General features: G+C 40.0%; 3 protein-coding genes across 4 annotated transcripts; 2 read left to right on the top strand and 1 right to left on the bottom strand.

Annotated features, from left to right (window-relative positions):
• The first annotated feature begins 669 nt into the window (after positions 1 to 669).
• Positions 670 to 11504, top strand: fermt3b (FERM domain containing kindlin 3b). 2 transcript variants are annotated; one of them, XM_061048277.1, is made up of 15 exons: positions 670 to 827; positions 2074 to 2198; positions 2617 to 2850; positions 4022 to 4138; positions 4546 to 4714; positions 6732 to 6834; positions 6966 to 7073; positions 7778 to 7912; positions 8255 to 8301; positions 8463 to 8587; positions 9141 to 9247; positions 9347 to 9568; positions 9762 to 9886; positions 10420 to 10561; positions 10887 to 11504. In XM_061048277.1, the coding sequence occupies exons 2-15, from the start codon at positions 2075 to 2077 to the stop codon at positions 11064 to 11066; spliced, it is 1938 nt and encodes a 645-aa protein (XP_060904260.1). In that variant the 5' UTR covers positions 670 to 827; position 2074; the 3' UTR covers positions 11067 to 11504. The 2 variants fall into 2 exon arrangements, with proteins under 2 accessions (XP_060904260.1, XP_060904259.1); XM_061048276.1 differs by having other exon boundaries at positions 674 to 827; positions 1988 to 2198.
• trpt1 (tRNA phosphotransferase 1) lies at positions 11473 to 16165 on the bottom strand. The gene is made up of 7 exons (XM_061048281.1): positions 16007 to 16165; positions 15621 to 15702; positions 14073 to 14242; positions 12830 to 13007; positions 12700 to 12756; positions 12484 to 12594; positions 11473 to 12400 (listed from the first exon to the last, which is right to left on the bottom strand). Exons 1-7 carry the CDS (start codon positions 16079 to 16081, stop codon positions 12381 to 12383), a joined length of 693 nt encoding a protein of 230 aa, XP_060904264.1. The 5' UTR covers positions 16082 to 16165; the 3' UTR covers positions 11473 to 12380.
• A 1458-nt stretch (positions 16166 to 17623) lies between these two features.
• Positions 17624 to 20868, top strand: zbtb3 (zinc finger and BTB domain containing 3). The gene is made up of 2 exons (XM_061048282.1): positions 17624 to 18928; positions 19594 to 20868. The coding sequence occupies exons 1-2, from the start codon at positions 18114 to 18116 to the stop codon at positions 20675 to 20677; spliced, it is 1899 nt and encodes a 632-aa protein (XP_060904265.1). The 5' UTR covers positions 17624 to 18113; the 3' UTR covers positions 20678 to 20868.
• The last annotated feature ends 170 nt before the right edge of the window (positions 20869 to 21038 follow it).

A 21038-nucleotide genomic window follows, 5' to 3' on the forward strand; every position in this document is an offset into this window, starting at 1 on the left:
ACCACATTAATTAGAGCTAGGCTATTTTGTTTACTTTGTCGTATTTATTTTTGTGTGAAAATAAATCTTTGCTAAATATTAGTCTGAGATTATAAATATTTAGGTACGTTTAAAAAGCTTTCAAAAAATGTAAAAGGCTATAGGTTACTTTTCGTATTTGTCATTAGGCTGCTGTTTTTGAGTTAGGGTTGTCCTTAGACTAGGACAAGATGATTTTATAGTGTAAAGGACATCTAGCAGCCCCATGATGGATTAAAATAATCATCATTAGCAGTTAAAGTAATATTAATTTATTATTTAAAAGAAAACATGTTTTTCCTCAAATTTAACCAGTAACTTTATATGATGAAAGCAAGATCATCTGGATTTGTTCCAGAGACATTAGGCTTCCCTCTAGGTATAGGAAAATGGCTCTTCAGCTAAGAATATGCAGTCCTGTTTTTTTAAACTGTACAACCAGTACACATATCACATATCACTTTATTGGATTGTGCTTGTTGTTTAAAAGGGAGGAGTGCAATATGTGTGTGGTCTGTTTATATATCTCATATCTACTATCCAACATGTGTTGCATGCAGATGCATGAACATGTTGCCTAATGTCACTCACACTGTCAGTAAGAGAGAGCTGAACCCTTGCATTTCCGCTTGACGGAAACTGACAAAAAAAAAGGAACCAGCCATGGTTTGACAGAAGTGACACAAAGAGACAGAGCAACACAGACCACAACCAGCCCAGCCCGAGAGAGGAGAGGCTGCAGCACATCTTACCGATACAGGGGCCACTGAGTTCCCATTTCTTAAACCCTTTGACAGAGGAGGCTGAAGGTAGTGTCCTTAATATTGTGTGTGATGGTGTGTGTGCGACTGCATGAGAGGAGGGGCAAACTAGAACAGAGTGAAAGTTAGAGCTGGATGTGTTTGAGTGAATCTTATGTGTTGAATATATAGATGTGGGGTACATTTTGAGGTCATATCGGTTGACTAACTATTATATAGGAAATAAGCTGGTCAGTCATGCAGAAACATGCGAAAAAGAGAGTTCAGGCCTCTAAAATGATTCATTTGGTTGCTTAATTGTCATTGATAGAACATGTTACTCTGAGCAGATCAGAAAGCGGAAGTGTGCGCCTGGTGATAGTTTAAGTTAGAAACAGGAAGTTTTCGTCAAACTGGACATGTTGCCCGAATCAGCTTACCCATCCAGTGTGTGTGTGCAGCTGTTACTCAGTATCATGTGTTACTGAACCATGAGTTTCAGTCAGTTTGGCTGAATTATGATTGACAGGTCATCTATCTTCTCTTTGTGCCATAACCATCTGAACATTTCTGGATATGTGAAGCAGATTTTGTATTACAGATCTAGAATGGTTTTTTTTTTTTTATTTGCTTTAAATATTATGTAAAGCAGATTTTATACTTCTTGAACAGTAGTTTAATATTTTTATTTTTAAATAAAATTAGATGTCTGTTAGTCACTTTCTGATATGAAGTAAAGCGGGAAACACTAATGTGAAGTTCAGCTGAAATAGTTTTTCATATTGAGGCACAACATTATGAAGTGTGACTGACTTGGGTTGGAGAGTTTTTTAATGTTTCTCATGCATTTCAGCAAGTTATTAATGGATCAGAGTATATCATTTCTTACTTGTGACATAAATAGCTCTCTAGAATAATAATAGTGGAAGCACTTAGTGAGGCTTTATGATACATCTGAACATTTTTATACTTGTCAGACATGAAGAGAGTAAAATGAGGAGTTTAATTTAAGGACCTGTGAAAGAACATTTGATATAATAATCTCACTGAAGGCATTCATCTTGTTCATCCTCTTGTCCTTGACTGCTTTGCCTGAGCTGTCACACATTTGTCTATTGCTAATAGATAATTTCAAGAGCATTTGTTGAGCAGCTTTCCATAACAATCTGTTATCAGCTTGGCAAAGTTAGTTAATCATCACTTTTAACTCTCTTCATTTTTTACTCCAGCTTTCTTCTCCTCTCCTGACATCTGTCTACTCTGTCAGTTCTTCTCTCTCTCACTCTCTCTCTCTCTTTTGTTCTATTTCTCCCAGTATGGCCGCATGGGACCTGTCAGTCACAGTGGAGGACCTGGGCCCTGACGCCCCACCTGTCACCCTCAGTGTTGCCTCTGACCTCCACGTCGGAGGGGTCATCCTAAAGCTGGTTGAAAAGACACGTGGGTGCCTATCTGTCTGTTTCTGTTTGTTACCGTCTCAGTCTCAGTCACTGTGAAAGGAGACTTAAAAAGTTACAAAAATTGCATGGACAAGGCTTCCTTTTGAAATAAATGCATGTGTAACTTGCCAGGTAGTTGTAAGGTGTCACTATAACTTTGCACCAAAGTCTTTCCACTGACCAATTGGATCAATCCTTCACCAAATTCTTGGTTAAAATAAAAAGTAGCAAATTGACTAGTATCTGTATAAAGAAATAAAATTGCATCACACATGTTTTGTTTAACAAGCCTCTACAAGGAACTTATTGTGGCTATGTACTCATAGAGCACTGATGGACACAGACTTATAGCAGGCAGACCTCACATCTATAATTACTTGCATCTGATATGACATCTGTGTTGTGTGTGTCCTTTGTAGAGATCCAGCGGGATTGGTCAGATCATGCTCTCTGGTGGGAGCAGAAGCAGCACTGGCTGCTGCGGACAGCCTGGACTCTGGAGAAATATGGCATCCACGCAGACGCCCGGCTGCTCTTCATGCCCCAACACAAGCCCCTGAAGCTGGGCCTGCCAAACGGAAAAACCCTCAGGCTGCTAGTCTGCTTCTCCAACCCTGTCTTCCAGACCGTGATGGGCATCTGCAGACAGCTTAGTGAGTCTCAGTCCTCATGTCTTCTTTCTCTATTCCGTTCTCCAGCTCTTTCCCTTTCTCCTTTCTGTCTGTCACAGTTAGTGTCAACAGGCCAACAGGACCCAAACTCAGGCAAAAGACACATAGCTGGCCTTGTGCAGATCAACAAATGATTCACAGAATAAGCTTTCAGAGTTTACAGACAGAAGTCAGGGATCAGGAAAAGATACCTGACTTAAAAATATGCTAAAGCACGACAGATGAATATTGACAAATTGTCAGAAAACAAAGGATCCGGACAGATTTAGTGGTAATATGGGACTTTCAGAATCAGAAAAGCAAGACATTTTTTTTCTTGTTTTCCAAGTTTCTTTTATTTGTTTCTCTGTTCTTGTTCTTCAATAGTAAATCTTCCCTCTATTTTTTTGCCATGTTTTGTTTCTTTCGTCTTCCACCTTGTTTAGTCTCCTTCTTATTTTTTCGCTGCCCTTTTAACTATTTTCATGAACAAAGATCTGGAGTCAGAAGCACTATATGGTTGTGCCACACAGGGCTTAGGAGCCAACCACTCAGCTAACAAGCTGACAAACTAGGAGGAGGTTTGAAGTCATTTTTATATTTTTTATCAGACTACCATCACAACTCTCATTATCATAAAGGTGCGTGCCGAGCTGGGAACAAATCTTATTGCAAACATGTCCATTTCATATGACTGCAGCAACATTGATTCTGAGGTGATTATTAAAAAAGAAACACATGAACGCTGTACCATATTACAGCAGCACTTGGTATACGAATCATCTAATAGGCTTCTTAGATAAAGAATGTGCCTCCAGCTGAATGTGATCAGATATGATGTGCTACAATCGCAACACAGAGTTGTTTATTTTTGTAATTAATCCTCTTATCAGATTGCATGGAGCTGTTTATTTTCTGTTGATCTGCAAAGGAAATATAAATTCAGTTATTCAGACATTATTGATAAGAAACATAGGCTGAGGATGGAGTAGCTTGAATGACAGATTAATAAGTTGTTCGGTCAACGCCTGAAGACTAAACAAAAATCAACAAATGTATTAAACCTTAAATATTTAGAGAACACCTTCTGATCCCACATTGATTCTGTCAGGACTGTTTGTCTGCATCATTGAGCTAATTCCTCGTGTCCATTAACTCTCTGTTATTAACGCAGATATCCGCCACCCTGAGGAGCTGTCTCTCCTCCGGCCTGTAGAGGAGAAGAAGAAGAAGAAAGACAAAGACTCAACTGAGGAGATCTACAACCTGACCGAGGTGCCCCTCTCCTCGGGTACACTCATCACACTGCACTCACATGTTTGATCAACTTTCAACTCTAAAACCCAATATAAAAACTTTGTGTTTTGATTTGAAAATGCAACCCTCCATTTACTGCTGTACCATCAATACTGAAAATACTATAAAACCCCTGCAGTCACAACTATCCAGGTATATAAACAGCAAAAACAAAAGTCACAGAGTATAGTGTCAGCTTTGTACAGCAAATAATTGTTAATTTGGAATGAGGTTTTTAATTAACATCTGAATGATTTTAAAGATTACCCAAATAGAACGTGCCATTCTCTCATCTTCTGTGCATTTTAAAGCAGAAACTGAGCGACATATTTGAGAGTTTAGAAGCGTATTCCCTTTTGTCTACAAATTGTACTGTTATCCGCTGCTCCCCATCTTTCACAGCATCCCGGCCCAGCCTCTATAACGGCATGCCAGCTCATTTTGCTGACTCGCCACAAATGGAGGCCATCTACAAAATGCTGTCAGTCACCCAGCCTCCCCCCGCCCCTGAGGTCATAGCCAAGCAGTACAGAGCAGCCAGCGTGGTGGACAAGGCCCACATCCATGGAAGGTATGCATCCACAGCTTTTATGACCAGTCTAGATCGATGGTTCTCAACTTGTCTCGTCTCAGGATGGAAGAATTCTTGATCCAAATTTCTGATCTTTTTCAACCAATCAGACTTATTTAATGAAACATTGTGCAGTTTTAACCTCAGAAGCAGGAAACTGAACAAAACAAACACATTTTAAAAGCACTTCATAGACTTTTTGACACAAGTGTTTTTCCAGACACACATTCCTGACCCACTGAAAACAGCATTATGAACTGTATTATGTGTTATGTTTTAATCCAACAACAGGATTTGATTTACTTCAACCCCCTTATTTTGACATTATTAAGAGCTAGTTGTGCTAATGAGCTATTACTAAGCCATTACTAATGTTAGAAACAAAACCTCTGCTCTACTACCAAGTCATGGTAAAGTGTGTAAAGGCATACTGTAGTAAAACTCTGGGGAGGACTCTGCCTTCCCTTTTTAATGCACCTTGGATATTGACACTATGTTCATAATGTGTGGTAGCTCACACAGGTGCAGGTTTTTTTGGCTAATTAAACTGGAAAACGAGAGCTTGTCCAGATCAGTGACTAGAGCAGAATAGAATAGAAGGAAAGTGGTTCAGTGGTTATTTTAGGCAACTGAATTTAGTTTGACAAATGTGCTCCTTTTGTTGCCGTTGACTATAAATTAAGGTAGGAACTTCAACATCTTCCACTCATATGATGTTGAGCTTATTCAATATCTTCAAGAGTTAGAATTCAATCCAGGTCATTTTATTGCCCCCTTACTGTGAGGTGTGGAGTTCAAAACAGCTTTTTTCTCATATACTATTGGTTTATAAGTGCATGTCTGCAGCTCAATTGGATAAAAATTGGAGCTGTTTGTGTTTCAGGCGTTATGGTACGCTCTGAACGCTCTCATTTGAGCTGTAATGAGCATGCTAAAGTAATATGCAGGGAATTATTTGTTTTTTCTCTCTTTCCTTTTTATTTGTTTCTCCAGTTGTCCGTTTCTCAAGTCAAAGTTCAGCTGTTCGTAATGGTAGAGCCTTTGTTTTGAATTGCATCAAAAACACAATGATCTAAGATTTGAGATCATTTGAAATTTGATTGTATTATTAACCTACATAATATAATTAAAGGGATACTTCCCCCCCTTGAAACATGAATCTGGATTGACATTGGGTCATATATGTAGTAGAAATGTGAAATAAATTTTGAAGTTGGTGCCTTTCAGGCAGAAAGTGATTTCTTGGCTCATGTGGATGAAAGACACCAAATCCCAGTATGCACAGCACCGCAGGCCACTCCCACTAAGGTCTTCTAGTTCAGAATCAGAATCAGAAATACTTTATTAATCCCAGAGGGAAATTTGATCGTTACAGTTTCCAAAATATACAGTATAGCAGTAGAAATATAGTAATAAAAACATTTACAGACATATTTACTTGTTTAACACATTAACACATAAGGCCATTTCCTCAACTGATTCAGAGATTTCTTCCAGAATTGATCTTGGAAATTCCTGGCAGAAAACAGACTCTATGTCTGTGTCCATAGGCAAACAGTGAGAGCACTGACACTACCAGTCCGGCGGCGGCCAGCAATATAGCAATAAAGCCGTCAGACGGTTGCTGCCGACAGATCGGTCTTGTGTAGCAGTGGCCCCGGCGGCCCGCTAACCGCTCCTTTTCAGACTTAGAAATACAAAGATTTCCCATCTTAGGGGAAAATGAGGGCGGGATGCACGACCATTAAACAATACTACCAGGTTTCTAATGATACAAAGGTTAATGAAAATGGGTGAATTATCTATTATTTTAATTTAAATAAAACACAAGTTGACTGATCTAATAATTATTCATCAACAATGTCAAATGAGAAGATATGGCTGCACATTCATGTATGTAAAGGAACATGGGGCTTTTAAGTTAACTAATGATATTTAAAACTCAATCAAAAGACTTGATAAACAGATATATATTATTTGTTAGTGAACTCGATTGTAAAATCTCTTTCCCTCTCAGGTGGTTGGACTCTTCCCGGTGTCTCATGCAGCAGGGCATCCAAGATAGTGACCGAGTCTGGCTTCGCTTCAAATACTTTTCCCTCTATGACATAGAACCCAAGGTGTGTGTGTGTTTTTGAACAGGATGATTTTTATATATTTTAAGCATCAGTGTATCTGTTTGTAACTGTCTCTCTCTCTCTCTCTCTCTCTCTCTCTCTCTCTCTCTCTCTCTCTCTCGCTGGTGGTGCAGTACGATGCTGTGCGTCTGAGCCAGCTGTATGAGCAGGCGCGATGGGCCATCCTGCTGGAGGACATTGACTGCACTGAGGAGGAGATGATGCTGTTTGGAGCTCTGCAGGTACTAAAACCTGCAGCTGAACGGACAATATGTGCATCAAAAGGCCTGGAAAAAAAAAAAAAACTAACTACATTTAAAAAAAACATTTGAGGCAGTGGACATTTGCTTCATATTTTACAATGACCAGTATTACAGGAATTTAAAACTTCTCATATTTGTATGAAAATACTACTGTACCAAGAAATGATGACTATAAACAACTCATCTTCTCAGACAGTTTAAAATAAAAACTAAGTTCTGACTTTTAATCTATTGTGAGTATGCTAAATGCATCTCTTGACAGGAAACTGTCTGCATGTTTTAAACATCAGCTTGTTGACCAATCAAACTTTAAATAGTTATTCTTCAAATATGGTCAATAAATGTCGCTTAATTAAACCAAATGATGTGAATCATACAATAAGAACATTTATAATCTGAGCAACAAAATCATGAGGTTTAAAAGCTAATCAAATGAGTATTATTAGGCAGAATGTTTCAGGGCATATCTCTAAACTGGGAGTTTTATGGGTTTTTTTTTTTTTGCTTTACTATATACATTGTCACTTGTGAAAGCTCAGTGAGCATTCAAATAAACGTCAAATGTGTACTCTTAGCAGACTACATGAATCAGTTTTGGAAATGAAGCTAGATCAAGTTCCAGATGACACCAATCAGCAAACTGTCTGAGCTATTTTCTCCCTTACCCTCACTCTCCTGGATAGTACCACGTCAGTAAGGTGTCTCAGTCGGAGCCCCAGATGCTGAGCTCCAGTGCAGCCATGGACGACCTGGAGTCTGCCCTGCAGTCCCTGGAGGTCAAGATGGACGGAGAGAGCAGCTCTGCTTCTGAAATGCTGGTTAGACTATTTGGATTTTTTTGTTTTTCTCTTAGAATCAGTTACTGTCAGGGTAGGAGTGAGGCTGTCTCAGCAGCAGACACATTCTCATCTACAATCTGATCGTATTTTATTATTGGAGGCTCAGAGTTATGCATTAAGTTATTGCATTTCATTCAGTATTTGTGGTCATTTTGGAAAGACCAGAACTATTATGGGACTTTTTATTTTACAGTTTGTTTAAGACATAATGTGAAAACATATGATTGTCATACAGAAAGAGCCACAAATATCTCAAATGATACAGTTCACAAAGAGGCAAAGGAAAACGTTCATCCACTGAAAAACATCTTTGTTATCCAGGAAACCATGACTGCACCTGAACTCAACGACTATCTGAAGATTTTCAGGTAAAACTTATCATGTGTATGACCATCTGCGAAGACATGTCCAATATAACAATCTGTGCTTCTGTCTTCATTAAATTACAGAAAAGGATTAGTTTCTGATTTTTACTTTTTCACACCCATGTTGATAGTTCTGTTGAAACTGAGCCATGTGATTGTTTCAGGCCCAAGAGACTGACACTGAAGGGATATAAGCAATACTGGTTCAAGTTCCAGGACACCTCAATCTGTTATTTCAAGAGCAAAGAGGAGAGCATCGGAGAGCCCATTCAACAGATTAACCTCAAAGGTACTGAAAGTATTACTTTATGATCATATATTCAGGATGAAGAGAAAGAGCAGTCAATCTTTTGATTTACAGCTGTGTGGCATCACTGCATGCTACAGTATGATATAAAGACTACAGAGTTTTAAAAAAAAAAAAAGTGTGAGTGCTATACTCTCCAGTTTCCTGCCAAATCAATAGATTAGTACGATGAACCGAGATCCTGGGCTAAAATACAGGAAATGAAAAGTTAGCATGAATCAGTGTTCATGGAAGTCTAAATCTGTGTTTTGTCTTTTACACCCATGTCTGATTTATTTTTTAAAGCTGATTTTTTTTGGGCTTAACTGGATAGGACAGATATAAAGTGACCGGATTTGAAGGGAAGGAGAGTGGGTGATGAAATGCACCAAATGGCGTCAGGGTCGGGAGTTGGCCAGTGTGACGAGGGCTTTAGCCTCAGTACATGGGGCGCCTGCTCTACAAACTGAGCCACACTGGCATCCCCATGAAAGCTTGTTATGTCCAACCCATGAGTGTAAGATTACAGTGTTGTTAATAGTTGTCCTTTACACAGGATGCGAGGTGGCTCCTGATGTGAACGTGGCAGCACAGAAGTTCCTCATTAGACTTCTGATTCCAGCTTCAGAGGGCATGAACGAGGTCTATCTACGCTGTGAAAACGTGAGGACACCGCTCACACACATTTGCCCTCATCTGTGGATGTGACATGTTGTCAATGCAATACCGTTCTCACTATCTCACCTCTCTCTCGCCCTCCAGGAGCAGCAGTATGCTCAGTGGATGGCGGCCTGTCGACTGGGCTCCAAAGGCAAGAGTCTGGCTGACAGCAGCTACCAGAGTGAGATCGAGAGCATCGGCTCCTTCCTAGCTATGCAAAAGACCAGCTCTGGTTCCCATGGTAACACCCCTGCCAGTGATGAAAGCATCAATACTCACAGTCTGGTCTCGCCACGCTACCATAAGAAGTACAAACCCAAACAGGTAGAGATAAATATACTGAATGTTATATCTAATATTTTCTGGATTTAGCAATTCTTAACAAGCTGCATGACATTGGACAACATAGTAACTGAAACTGCCTAAGCCATCGGCATCTGAGATTTCGGCTTACTTTTTCTCAAGGCAGCAAAATTATAATTACGCCTGACCTTTGACCCTGTGCCTGCTCCTCCAGCTGACCCCTCGTATCCTGGACGCGTACCAGAATGTGGCTCAGCTCTCTCTGACAGACGCAGTGATGCGTTTCCTGCAGATCTGGCAGGCCCTGCCTGACTTTGGCCTCTCTTACTTTATTGTCAGGTGAACTTTTTAAGTCTAGTTTGAAGTTTGAAAGAATTAAATGTGTGCCAGCTGCAAAAAAACTTGTGAGATGAAAATTACATTAACGGGTGTTTGATATGCAGTGTATATTAAAGTGAGTCTCATAAGTGTGGTAACATAGTGTATTAAAACTTTTTAGAACATAAAAGAACTCACTGGCAGTGTAACTTTTAGAAAAAACATCATTTCTGATTTTAAATCTTCATTTAAAGACAAGAAAAAGCCAAACTAAAATTCATTATCCATCTATTAATCTATAATCAGAGGAATTTCTGGTGGTTGAGGAAACTCTTTTTATCAATCTTGCTGTGTGAATATGTGTGAAAAAACATGTAGTCCCTGTTCATATATTAAATCTTTATTACGCATTATTATAAGGGCGGGGTAAAAACTCGTAAAGTGTTATCCCTCAAGCATACAAGTGACTTTATTGTATTATGGGATTTGAGATTAATTATTGTCTCAGGAAGGTTTTAAAAGGCAGAAAGCTGAAGGTGTTTTTTGCCTGACAGGTTTAAGGGCAGTCGGAAAGACGAGGTTCTGGGCATTGCTCCCAACCGCCTGATCCGCATTGACCTGGGTGTGGGCGATGTGGTGAAGACCTGGCGCTACAACAACATGAAGCAGTGGAATGTCAACTGGGATATACGACAGGTGACACTGATGACTTTATACAACTTCCGTCCTACAGAAAATACAGCTCTGTGTACCTTGTCTTCCAGAATGTTGAACTGAATTAGGTAAAGGAGAATTTATATATCATCCTTAAACCATGCTGCTAGTGTAGGAGATGTGACCTTGGTTACACTATTTATAAGATGAAAAGCTTCAGTTCCAACAGTGCAGAGCTAAACTTTTAAAGAAGCCCTTAACATGATTGTTGTATTGTCACCAACTGGAACAATGTTCTACCCCCAAATTTAGCTTCCACTGTAAAAGTATCTCATACATTCTCTTCTTTGTGTTTCTTCTCTCCTAGATGGCCATAGAGTTTGAAGGAAACGTCAACATTGCTTTCAGCTGTGTGACAGCAGACTGCAAAATCGTTCACGAGTTCATCGGAGGTTACATTTTCATGTCGACACGCAGTCGTGAGAAGAGCGACAAGCTCAATGAGGAGCTTTTCCACAAGCTGACCGGAGGCCACGAAGCCCTCTAAGACTGCGACATACAAATCCTCAACAGCCCACAATGATTCCCAGAGTGTCTGTACCGCACCAAAGAGGATTGTATGCTCCATTCAGTCCACTTTGATTTTATATAACCTATGTTACACTCATACACACTGTCAGTGGATCAGCTTTGCAGTGGATGGATGACAAAACATGTAAGGAAGGTTCAAGAATCCTAAAAACTTCTCCTTTACTTCATAATGGACTGCTGGCGCCCCCACACCCTCTTTTCACTCAGATTAGAAAGTCTTGCTTTGTTTATAGCTGTAGTCTTATTGTCACTTAGAGTTTAGTTTTACACTCCTTGCACATTACAGCAGCCAAGATATCAAAGCCGATGATCAAACAAAGATGAAAATAAGAAAATCAAGCAAATATGAAATGTTTCCCAAATTAACATGAATAAACACCATTTATTGAAATTATACAGCTATTCCCTTTATTCCCCTCTCTGTTGTCATCCCTCCTTATGGTCCTTACATATGGTGCTAATTTGTTGTTACTTACACTGGAGGCTATGTATCTCCCCTCATATGCTGTGTGTGTGTGTGTGTGTGTGTGTGTGTGTGTGTGTGTGTGTGTGTGTGTGTGTGTGTGTGTGTGTGTGTGTGTGTGTGTGTGTGTGTGTGTGTGTGTGTGTGTGTGTGTGTGTGTGTGTGTGTGTGTGTGTGTGTGTGTGTGTGTGTGTGTGTGTGTGTGTGTGTGTGTCCCATATCTCAAAAGGAAACTGTTGAGGCAGCCTAACCACAGAGTCTGCATCCTCTGCTTTCAGTCACACGATTAACCCCACTTTGAATATATCCTTAAAAGTTCCTCAATGTTCAATTGAGGAACGGCCTGACGGCTTGTTACCAGCAGTCAGTCTGTTTTGTGTAACTAGGGTGGGATGATATATTTAACAACAGCTTTGAAAAATAATTGTGCAAAGGGGGAAAAACACAATATAAATGAATAAATAAATACATGAAAAAAAAGTGACATTGGCCAGTATTAGATGGTTAAAACTCCTGTATGGAGTATTTAGCTGATTAAGAAACAGACTAAAATAAATACAGATGTCTCTATATGACCTACAAAAGATAAATGAGAGCATCAGCATAGAGGTTGACTATTCTATACTGTAAATATTAACGCCAAAAAAAACAGCAACAGGCAGGTTGACTCTCCTTATGCTGAGCAAAAATCTCCGGCTCCTGCCCAACAAGTGTTACCATGGGAACTAGTATAAGCATCAACCAACCACCGGATGCTGGAACAATCAGCTGCTTTGACCAAAGACAGAGCAGTATCCTCATCCGCTACTACAATGGTAGGATGCTCCCTGAAACACAGAACAAAAATGACATGAGTGAATGTGTTCCAACTTTAAAATACAATCATTTAAATGTTTAATATTTTTCTTACTTGTAGGCTTTAGTCTTACGGCACGGCTGAAGTATTTTGGGAGAAGTTTTCCCTCTGCGTTGCCTGCAGTCAGCAACACACCATTTTCTGACCAGAAGAACTCAATACCATCTGTACAGTGAGGAACACACATATATCCCATTTAAGAGCGGTTCCTGGTAGACTTAACGCTAAATTCAGAATATTTGGCTCAAATCTATGAGATATTAACCTTACCAGCAAGAGCTTTAGGGACATCAATATACACAGCAAGATCACAGTCTCTCCTCATGCCTAGGGGTGAAAAATGAAACTGTAGAACCTATTTTTCTAAATGCTCAGCTGACAGCAAACAAACACAGCTTACCACTGATGACTCCATCTTCCCCTGGCAGGCCAGGAGCCAGGTGGATGTGTGTCCTCTGCATGCGGCTCAGACCCTGCTGCTTGATGGAGTTCCAGTTGCGGAGGTAGGAGCCATGCACTGCCTCAGCAGGGCAGTCTGGAGAACCAGCCAGAATGGGTTTCAGCTCTAAATCCACTACCTGCACACAAGGATAAAAATCTGCATTTACATGACATTTAAGCGGGTACACTGAAGTGTTTCAGCCAGAGTTCTGAAACACAGTAACAAACTGTCCTCCTGGTTAGGAAAAGAAAAGTGGGATGCACAAAAGTTGTTACTCTTATTATGAAGTTCTTAACTCTGAGGGAAAGATAGGCAAAAAAACTGAGGATAGGACCTTTATGGAAGGTCATAGACCACTTGTATACATGTTGTATTTTGCTTCTTTGTCTATCTTTGAAGCAAATGCACCTGTAATTGATTAAAGGAGAATAGAATAGTAAAGGAAACACAATTGAAGATCAAGATCTGTTTAAGCAGAAGAGCCTGTGCTATTCCCATATGTATTGTTGCACTGATTACACTTCACTGAGATGATACAAATTCATTGATTTTCTGAGGATTTACAGCCTACACCTGAAACAAAAATTATACAGGAAAAATGTTTTCACTATATTTGTATTTATTTGTAAATGATGTATGATAGCTTTATTCAACATGCTGTGCATTTGTCCATCTACTTTTAAACCCTCAAATGTAAAATCTATGTATATACAAAATTGATTGCAAATCCTGCGCAGTTCATCTAATATTGCAGGGATTATGCTAAATGCTCCTTTTAAATCCATCATGAATCTGACTGTATATCAGTCCTAGATTAGGTAACAGACACACACACACAGTCTATGCATTCTCTGGATCCCTTTTTGTGGCTGTAGAGAGCAAGAAGTATACAAGTAACACATGACTTTTTCCTTTATGCAGATCCACTGAAAAAAGAAAATAAGCATCCATTCGATTCTATTTTATTAGGGAAGCACTGACAAATGCGTAGGACCCTATTGTAAATGCAAGGAATTATTCTTTTTCATGTTCAATTGTAAAAATATATACAGGTTACAAATATATAACCAGACAGATAATATATCCTAGGGTTGTGGTTTGTCTAAAATAGATTCCCCCTTCTTGTTGCCTATTGCTGATGTCTTTGGGTTTCTTCTTAGAAAATAGAGGCTACTTATATGAGATTTGCTTCTTTGCATACCTGTACTGAATGGCCCTGGCTTGCTCGGATCTGCAGGCGACCATCCTCTGGGTGGGGACGAAGCTTAAAGCGCTGTTTGTCATTTGTTGCCACGACTCTTTGTACGTCTTCCAGTGAGTATGAGCGGAACTGTGGGTTAGCGAGCAGTTCCTCCACAAACAGGAAGCCATCTATGAGAATAAGAGTTGTAAAGGTTAGTGTGCATGTCTTCAAACATTTAAAGTGAAAGAGAATACAGCTGTTGGTGTTATGAATAATTCAGAAGGAAAGAAAGGCTCTGAAAACGTATCCTTGGTAGTTTAAAGAATTACTAAATATATTGTCAAATAGTCGATATGATTTTTGCTGGGGTTCCAAGATGTCACACTGGTCAACAATAAAGGAGACATATTGTGAAAAATCCACTTTTACAGTGTTTTTGAACATATATTTGGGTAACCTGAGTGTCTACTCACCTCCAAATGTGAAATAAACCCATCCAGTCCTTTGTTTGTAGTCTACATGAGTCTTACAACACAAAGAAAAATGCTCAGTTTCAAATTTGCTCTCCTTGTGATGTCACAGTGGGATTCTAGTAAAAAAAAATACCCTCCCCTCCCCTGGTATCTCCACCCATGGACTCCATCCCCAGCTTAGAGCAAAACTTTTGCACAGGTCTGCCATTTTTATTCTTCTAGTGAAGGAGTGATGTCTACTGGGAAAACTCAGGGGGGCTCATAGCATTTAAAGAGACACACACACCAAAACGGAGCGTTCTGAGAGAGCTGGTTTATACAGGGTCACAATGGTGCTTGATTCATGTTATATTTTGACCAAAGAACAGCACAGATGTTTCATTTAGACCACAGGGGACTGTTTGAAAAGGTAGAAAAGGGGTATAATATGTCCTCTTTAACACCCAAGTAATTTTTTGATTGTGGCTTTAAAAGTAACTTTAAAGAATTTACTAACATGGTTACTGTTTGTGTGTGCATCTCTGTGTAAGTCACACATTCCATAAAAATACCTACAATAAAACAAAATTGTCATACATGTTGAGCAACGAGCGTACAAACATATTATTTAAATATTCAAACATAAACTTATTCACAAAAAAAAAAACTGTGATATAGTTTATATGTGTAACATTGAAGGGAAGTATTTAGATGAATAAACATGTAAACAATTATTCAGATCTATAACACAACAAAAAAAAGTAAAATAATCTGTTACAAGAAACGAACTGCCTTCAATTCATTTGCAAAAGATTCTTATTTTATTAATTATTATAATTGGAAGAAAGAATATTTTCCTATGAAATGTGAGAGAACAGACATATGGGGGGGTGCTCAAGCAAAGGACTAGTTCGTCAAAACTATTCTATAAAAATAATATATATATATATTTTTTTTTTTTTAAATAATCTTTTTTATTATTATTCTAAACTAAATATATGCTTAATTCTTGCTATAATTTCATGCTTTGCATCAAAGTTGTGACAGAGACTGGACAGCACTAGTAAAAGGAAAGTCTGCAGGTCTCATTGTTGGGATATGTTAAGAAACTCACCTGTACCCATTTGAAGACCCATCTGGTTGGCTCCATGGCGAAGAGCATAAGACATGGATTTAGACAGGCGGACATCTTTGTCCTGGTAGGGGAGAAGGCAATACTCAAGACAGATTGATAGACACCCACACCCACACCCACACCACTCACACACACACACACACACACACACACCACTCACACACACAGTGCTAATTATGGCTCTGGTTTAAATATACTCTATATTTAAACATGTCATGTCCTATGTTATATAGGACATTCATGTTTAACATTCCAAAACATCTGTGCAGCCTTCATTGACAGCATAGATAGAGTGTAATAATAAGTCTCTGAATTTATAATAGACATCAGGCAAAATCCCATTTCATAGGGTTCCAGTTTCATACCTCTCCACCATGATTTCCATGCCCTCCTCTCCCTCTCCCTCTCCTTCTCCCTCTCCCTCCTCTGTCGTCATCCATTTTAACGCAGACAGTCACAGATGACTTTAAAGCTATTGTGCCATAAAAGGTATTGATTAAAATATGGCGAAACGTTTCACAAGATCTCACTTGTTTTGGTCATTAAACTCATGTCAAACGTGCATTTCCTGATAGTTCTAGCTTTCCGCATGCAGGCGGCGCTGTAGCGGGGGTGCGACAGTCTGATTTTACCAAAGAGGAAAAGCTGCCTAGAAGAAAACATTCATGGGTAATGAAGTTGCAGACAAGATTGCAAAATCAGCTTTAAATCGAATTAATACAGATGTGAATGTTCCATTTGGAAAAGCTGAATACAGAAGTAGAATTAAAGAAAGTCTTGAGCAAGAGTGGCAAGAAACTTGGGAGAATGAAAAAAGAGGAAGACATTATTTTAATGTACAACCATTTATTAGGAAGTCTGTCAGTAATGCTGGAAACAGGAGAGATGCAGTCAAAGTAACTGGACTGAGGCTGGGTCACTGTGTGTTAAACCACTGTTTACACATTATAGGAAAACAGCCCAGTGGACTGTGTGAATGTGGAAGTCCTGAAACAGTTATACACATATTATTACAATGTAAAAATGACACCTTACAAAGAAAGGCATTATTCAAAAGATTGTCTGACTCTCTGTTGAATCTCCATCGATAAAGGAATGGTTTAACTATTTTAGAGACATCTCTCTTATTGAAAAATCATCACGGGCATCCACTTTACAGGCTTGGGATTTACTTATTTCAACTCTTTCAGATCCACTTTTTCTGGAACAAATATAACCGGTATTATAAACAAAATGTAAACTTACACTTTTTGTGAAATTGTTTGGTTGAATTACTATTATTTATTTTAATCTGTTTTTGTTTTCGTTTTATTTATTGTGCTGTGTCTATAGGTTTTATTTTGTGTGCATATGTGTGTATGGGTATATATATATATATATACGTGTGTGTGTGTGTTTACATGCATATCATAATTTAATTCAGTCATTTTGTCTTTGTTTTAAATTTTATGTATATTTTTCCTCATCAAGGCAACGGCGATCTGTAAATAGTTTGTATGTTTGATGATGCTGTCTTTGGTTTCTGTCACTGAAGCTCATGTGTATAAGCATCTTATGTAAAATTTAAATAAAAAGTTGATCACAAAAAAAAGATTGTCTGACGTGGGGATAACTTGTTTTTCAGTTTTCAGAACCACCACTTGATTGCAAAAGCAGTTCTTAATTTTTTTACATGCTACAAAATTGTTTTTGAGAATTTAAAGTTATGCTTTGTAGAATGACTTAGTTCCCGTCTCTACCTGTGGAGGGCAGTAAAACGTCTAGATGCGTCTAAAACTGCCGGAAAAAAATTACAAGAAGAAGAAGAAGAAGAAGAAGAAAACATCACACAGACAGCAGCAGGTCAGAAAATATCCGTCATATCCTCTCCAAATATGATTTTTTTTCAGCTCAGACATGGCAATGGCTGTTCATGATTAGCTTACAACTCTTGCGGTTGAATACAAAAAAAGAAAACTGTTTCCTGTGAGCTCTCGGTTTTGTAGTTTTACACAGAAGCTGGGATAACCCGGTAACTGGTGTTAGCATATTTGAACTCGAGCTGCCTCATTTTCCTGCTAGAAAACTTCGGCACAAAGGAAAAAAAATGGTTATTTTTTTTATTTATATATCATCTGGTTCGTCATATTTGTTTTCACTTGCATGGTCGTGTCTGTCTTCTTAGTATTGGCGTCTGAAATTATTATTATGACTTATTATTCAAAGCTGCTCGCCGACTGAAGAATACGGGCTGGTCACCATGGCGACAGTACCTTAGACACGAGAGACCGTAAGCTACATTCCCTTAGTGTCCAGCTATTTTAAATAAAACACTTAATTCAGTCGAATGACTAACCAGAAGAAGAAAAGGTGATAATGTGCCCAATAATTGGAGAAACATGTTAAAGTAACATCTAGGGAGTCTTTCCAGTGGATAAAATGTAATAAAATACCCAGTTTGTTATTTTTCTCTTATTGTCTGTTGTTCAGGTGATGGAGTTTCCTCAGCATTCACAGCAGCTGCTGTCAGCTCTGCGGTCCCAGCGCCAGCGGGGCTTCCTCTGTGACTGCACTGTCGCGGTGGGCTCATCTCGTTTCCTGGCTCACAAGGCAGTTTTGGCCTCCTGCTCGCCTTTCTTCCACATGTTCTACTCAGACTCTCCAGGGGTCAGTGTCGGGAACAACAGCAGCAGCTCTGTCACACTTGACAGCGACATCGTCACCGCTGCTGCTTTTGGCTTGCTCTTGGACTTTGTCTATGAAGGTGTGCTGCAGCTGAATGAGTCTCCACCAGTGGAGGATGTATTGGCTGCTGCAAGTTTTCTGCACATGAACGAGGTGGTGAGAGTATGCAAGAGACGATTGCAGAGACGAGGGCCTCTGGCTGAGGCAGACAGCACCCGCTCAGAGGAGAGTACTGGAGCTAGGAGGGCCACAGAGACAGGGAGGCAGGGTGGGGGGGATGGTGGTGCTGGGCCAATGCTTGCTATGGCAAATCACTTGAATCAAGTAGCAACTATAGCATCACTCTCATCAGTAACCACAGCAGAGAAGAATCAGCTGGAGGCTGTGAAGTCTGAGGAGAGGACAGCTGAGGAGTTTTACAAGTCAAGAGCTCAGACTCCTCTGAGCCCAAACCTAGCTGATACCACACAGCCTGGCATGGATGTAATTCTTCTGCCCCAGAGCGGAGAGCTGGTGCCTGGCCGGTCTGATCCTGTCTCAGGAGGTCATGTGAGGTTAAGGCACGGAGGTCAGGGTGAGGGGTCGGCACTTTGCAGTCCATGCAGCTCTACAGAATCCTACAGGTACAGGGCTGTTGTGACTTTCTCAACTATTTAATATGCTCTCATATCACCCAGCCTAAGGGCACAGTAATATCTAGGTCCATGTCAAACTTCACTGAGAATATGGTATATAAACTGAAAATTATGCCTAACATCATTTTATTTGATTGTATTAATGTTAATGACCACTTCAACTTTTTTTTGTTTCTCCATGTACTAACAAAAATCATTATGCTTAAAGGCGTAGTCAGTTGTACTGTTCGTTGAAGCTTGTAAACACAACATTCAAACTGGGTCCCTCCTACAGGGCTCATTGCCCCCTGAAGCACACAATTACCTGCAGACTAGAACAAGCTAACAGTTTGGTTCTTGTCTGTCCATCAGAAAACTGGCAAACACCGCGGGGGAAAGCCAGCCTAAGGTTTACTTTGTAACAAACTTTATGTGCTGTGCATTTGACCTCACTATGATTTGTTATGTCTCTACGTCTGCAGACGTCCAGCATATTCGCTGGGTTGAATCACTTGAGGACAGGGTCTCTGCAGACACAGTCACCACCACACATGTATAGAGGCCCATAAGTGATGATTGAGTGGCATTACTTGGAGATGTCACTATTATCATTTAAAGGAAAAAGCTACTGACTCTACCTTTAAAATGTTTTTTTTTCTGCTTATTTTACACAGTGGTAACCAGCAGCCCTCCTCGTCCTCTTCCTCCCTGGTGGCACTGAGCCATGCTAGAGGTCGGTCAGTGGTTGCTCTTTCAAATTCAGAATCAAGCCTCTGCTCCAGCCCCCTTCAGCAAGGCACACAAAGACTACCCAGTGATGACTCTGTTTGGAACCCCTCAGAGTGTGACCTCAGAGCTGCATCAGGTGGAGGACAGCAGATAGTCATGTTAATCCAAACACCAGCAGGAACTTCACACAGAGAAACAAACCCTAAACACACACAATCACAGAGCGAGTTTCCTCAGATCCGAATCCAGAGTGCTGTGTCGCTCCAACACCAAAGTTTGGACTTTCCCTCTGTTCAGACTCAAACTCTGAAGGGGCCTAAGCAGCATACAGGAGCGTATCCCATAGTTAGAAAAGAGACATCATATAATGATGAAGTGAGGACAGATGATAAAGATGAGGAGAATGTGAAAGTCAAAGTGGAGGCCATTGTTATATCTGACGAGGAGCTAGAGGAAGAAACAGAGGAGAGCAGAGAGAGAGAAGCAGTGATGGATGTAGATGATGAGTTTGAAGATGAAGTCCAGGATGAGGACCTGAACAATCCCCAGTTTCCTTCCTCCCACCCACAGGGCCTCTTACACATGACCGCCCAATCCAATGACTACTCCTACCCACTCTCTCCCTCCTCCTCCTCATCAGGCGCTGGCCCCTCCTCCCAGGACACTTCCTCCTTCCCGGCCTCCAACCATCCTCAACCCACAGCGCCGAATCAGTCAGAGCCTCCTGGCTATTTCCAGGACTTCCAGGACACTATGGAGAATTTTGCAGAAGATGTCCCCACATGTGAAGCCTGTGGAAAGACTTTCTCGTGTACATACACACTAAGGCGCCACGCCATTGTGCACACACGTGCACGTCCTTATGAGTGTCACTACTGCTACCGGAGCTACACACAATCTGGCGACCTGTACCGGCACATTCGCAAAGCTCACGATCGCTCACTGCGCACCAAACGCACTAAGGTCGACAATGATATCTTGGAGCCTCCACAACCTCCACCGCCACCACCAATACCACCTCTACTGTAACACACATAACACAACTGTATTTCTACTCTTCCTCACACGTACCTACAGTTCAACCTTAGTATCTGAACTTTAATCCAGTGGATAGCAACACAATGTTCTTAATTTCAAGCTTAACTCAAACCTTCCAGCTTTTTATCCAAATATTGTCATTTATTTTTATAAACCCGAACAAGCCCCTGCTTTCTTTTATACTGAGGAAATTTGTTACCCATTATTACAGAAATAGAAGACGCACAGTCTTGCACACATACAGTCTGATGTGAAATCAGTTTTGCTTTAGAAGGTAAATGAGTAGTATGGGAAAATATTTCAGTGGCAGCCAAAAAAAAAGAGCAGGTTCAATTATCTAAATATGAAGGAA

This window comes from Labrus mixtus, chromosome 10 (assembly GCF_963584025.1).
Source record: "Labrus mixtus chromosome 10, fLabMix1.1, whole genome shotgun sequence".
NCBI lineage: Eukaryota > Metazoa > Chordata > Actinopteri > Labriformes > Labridae > Labrus > Labrus mixtus.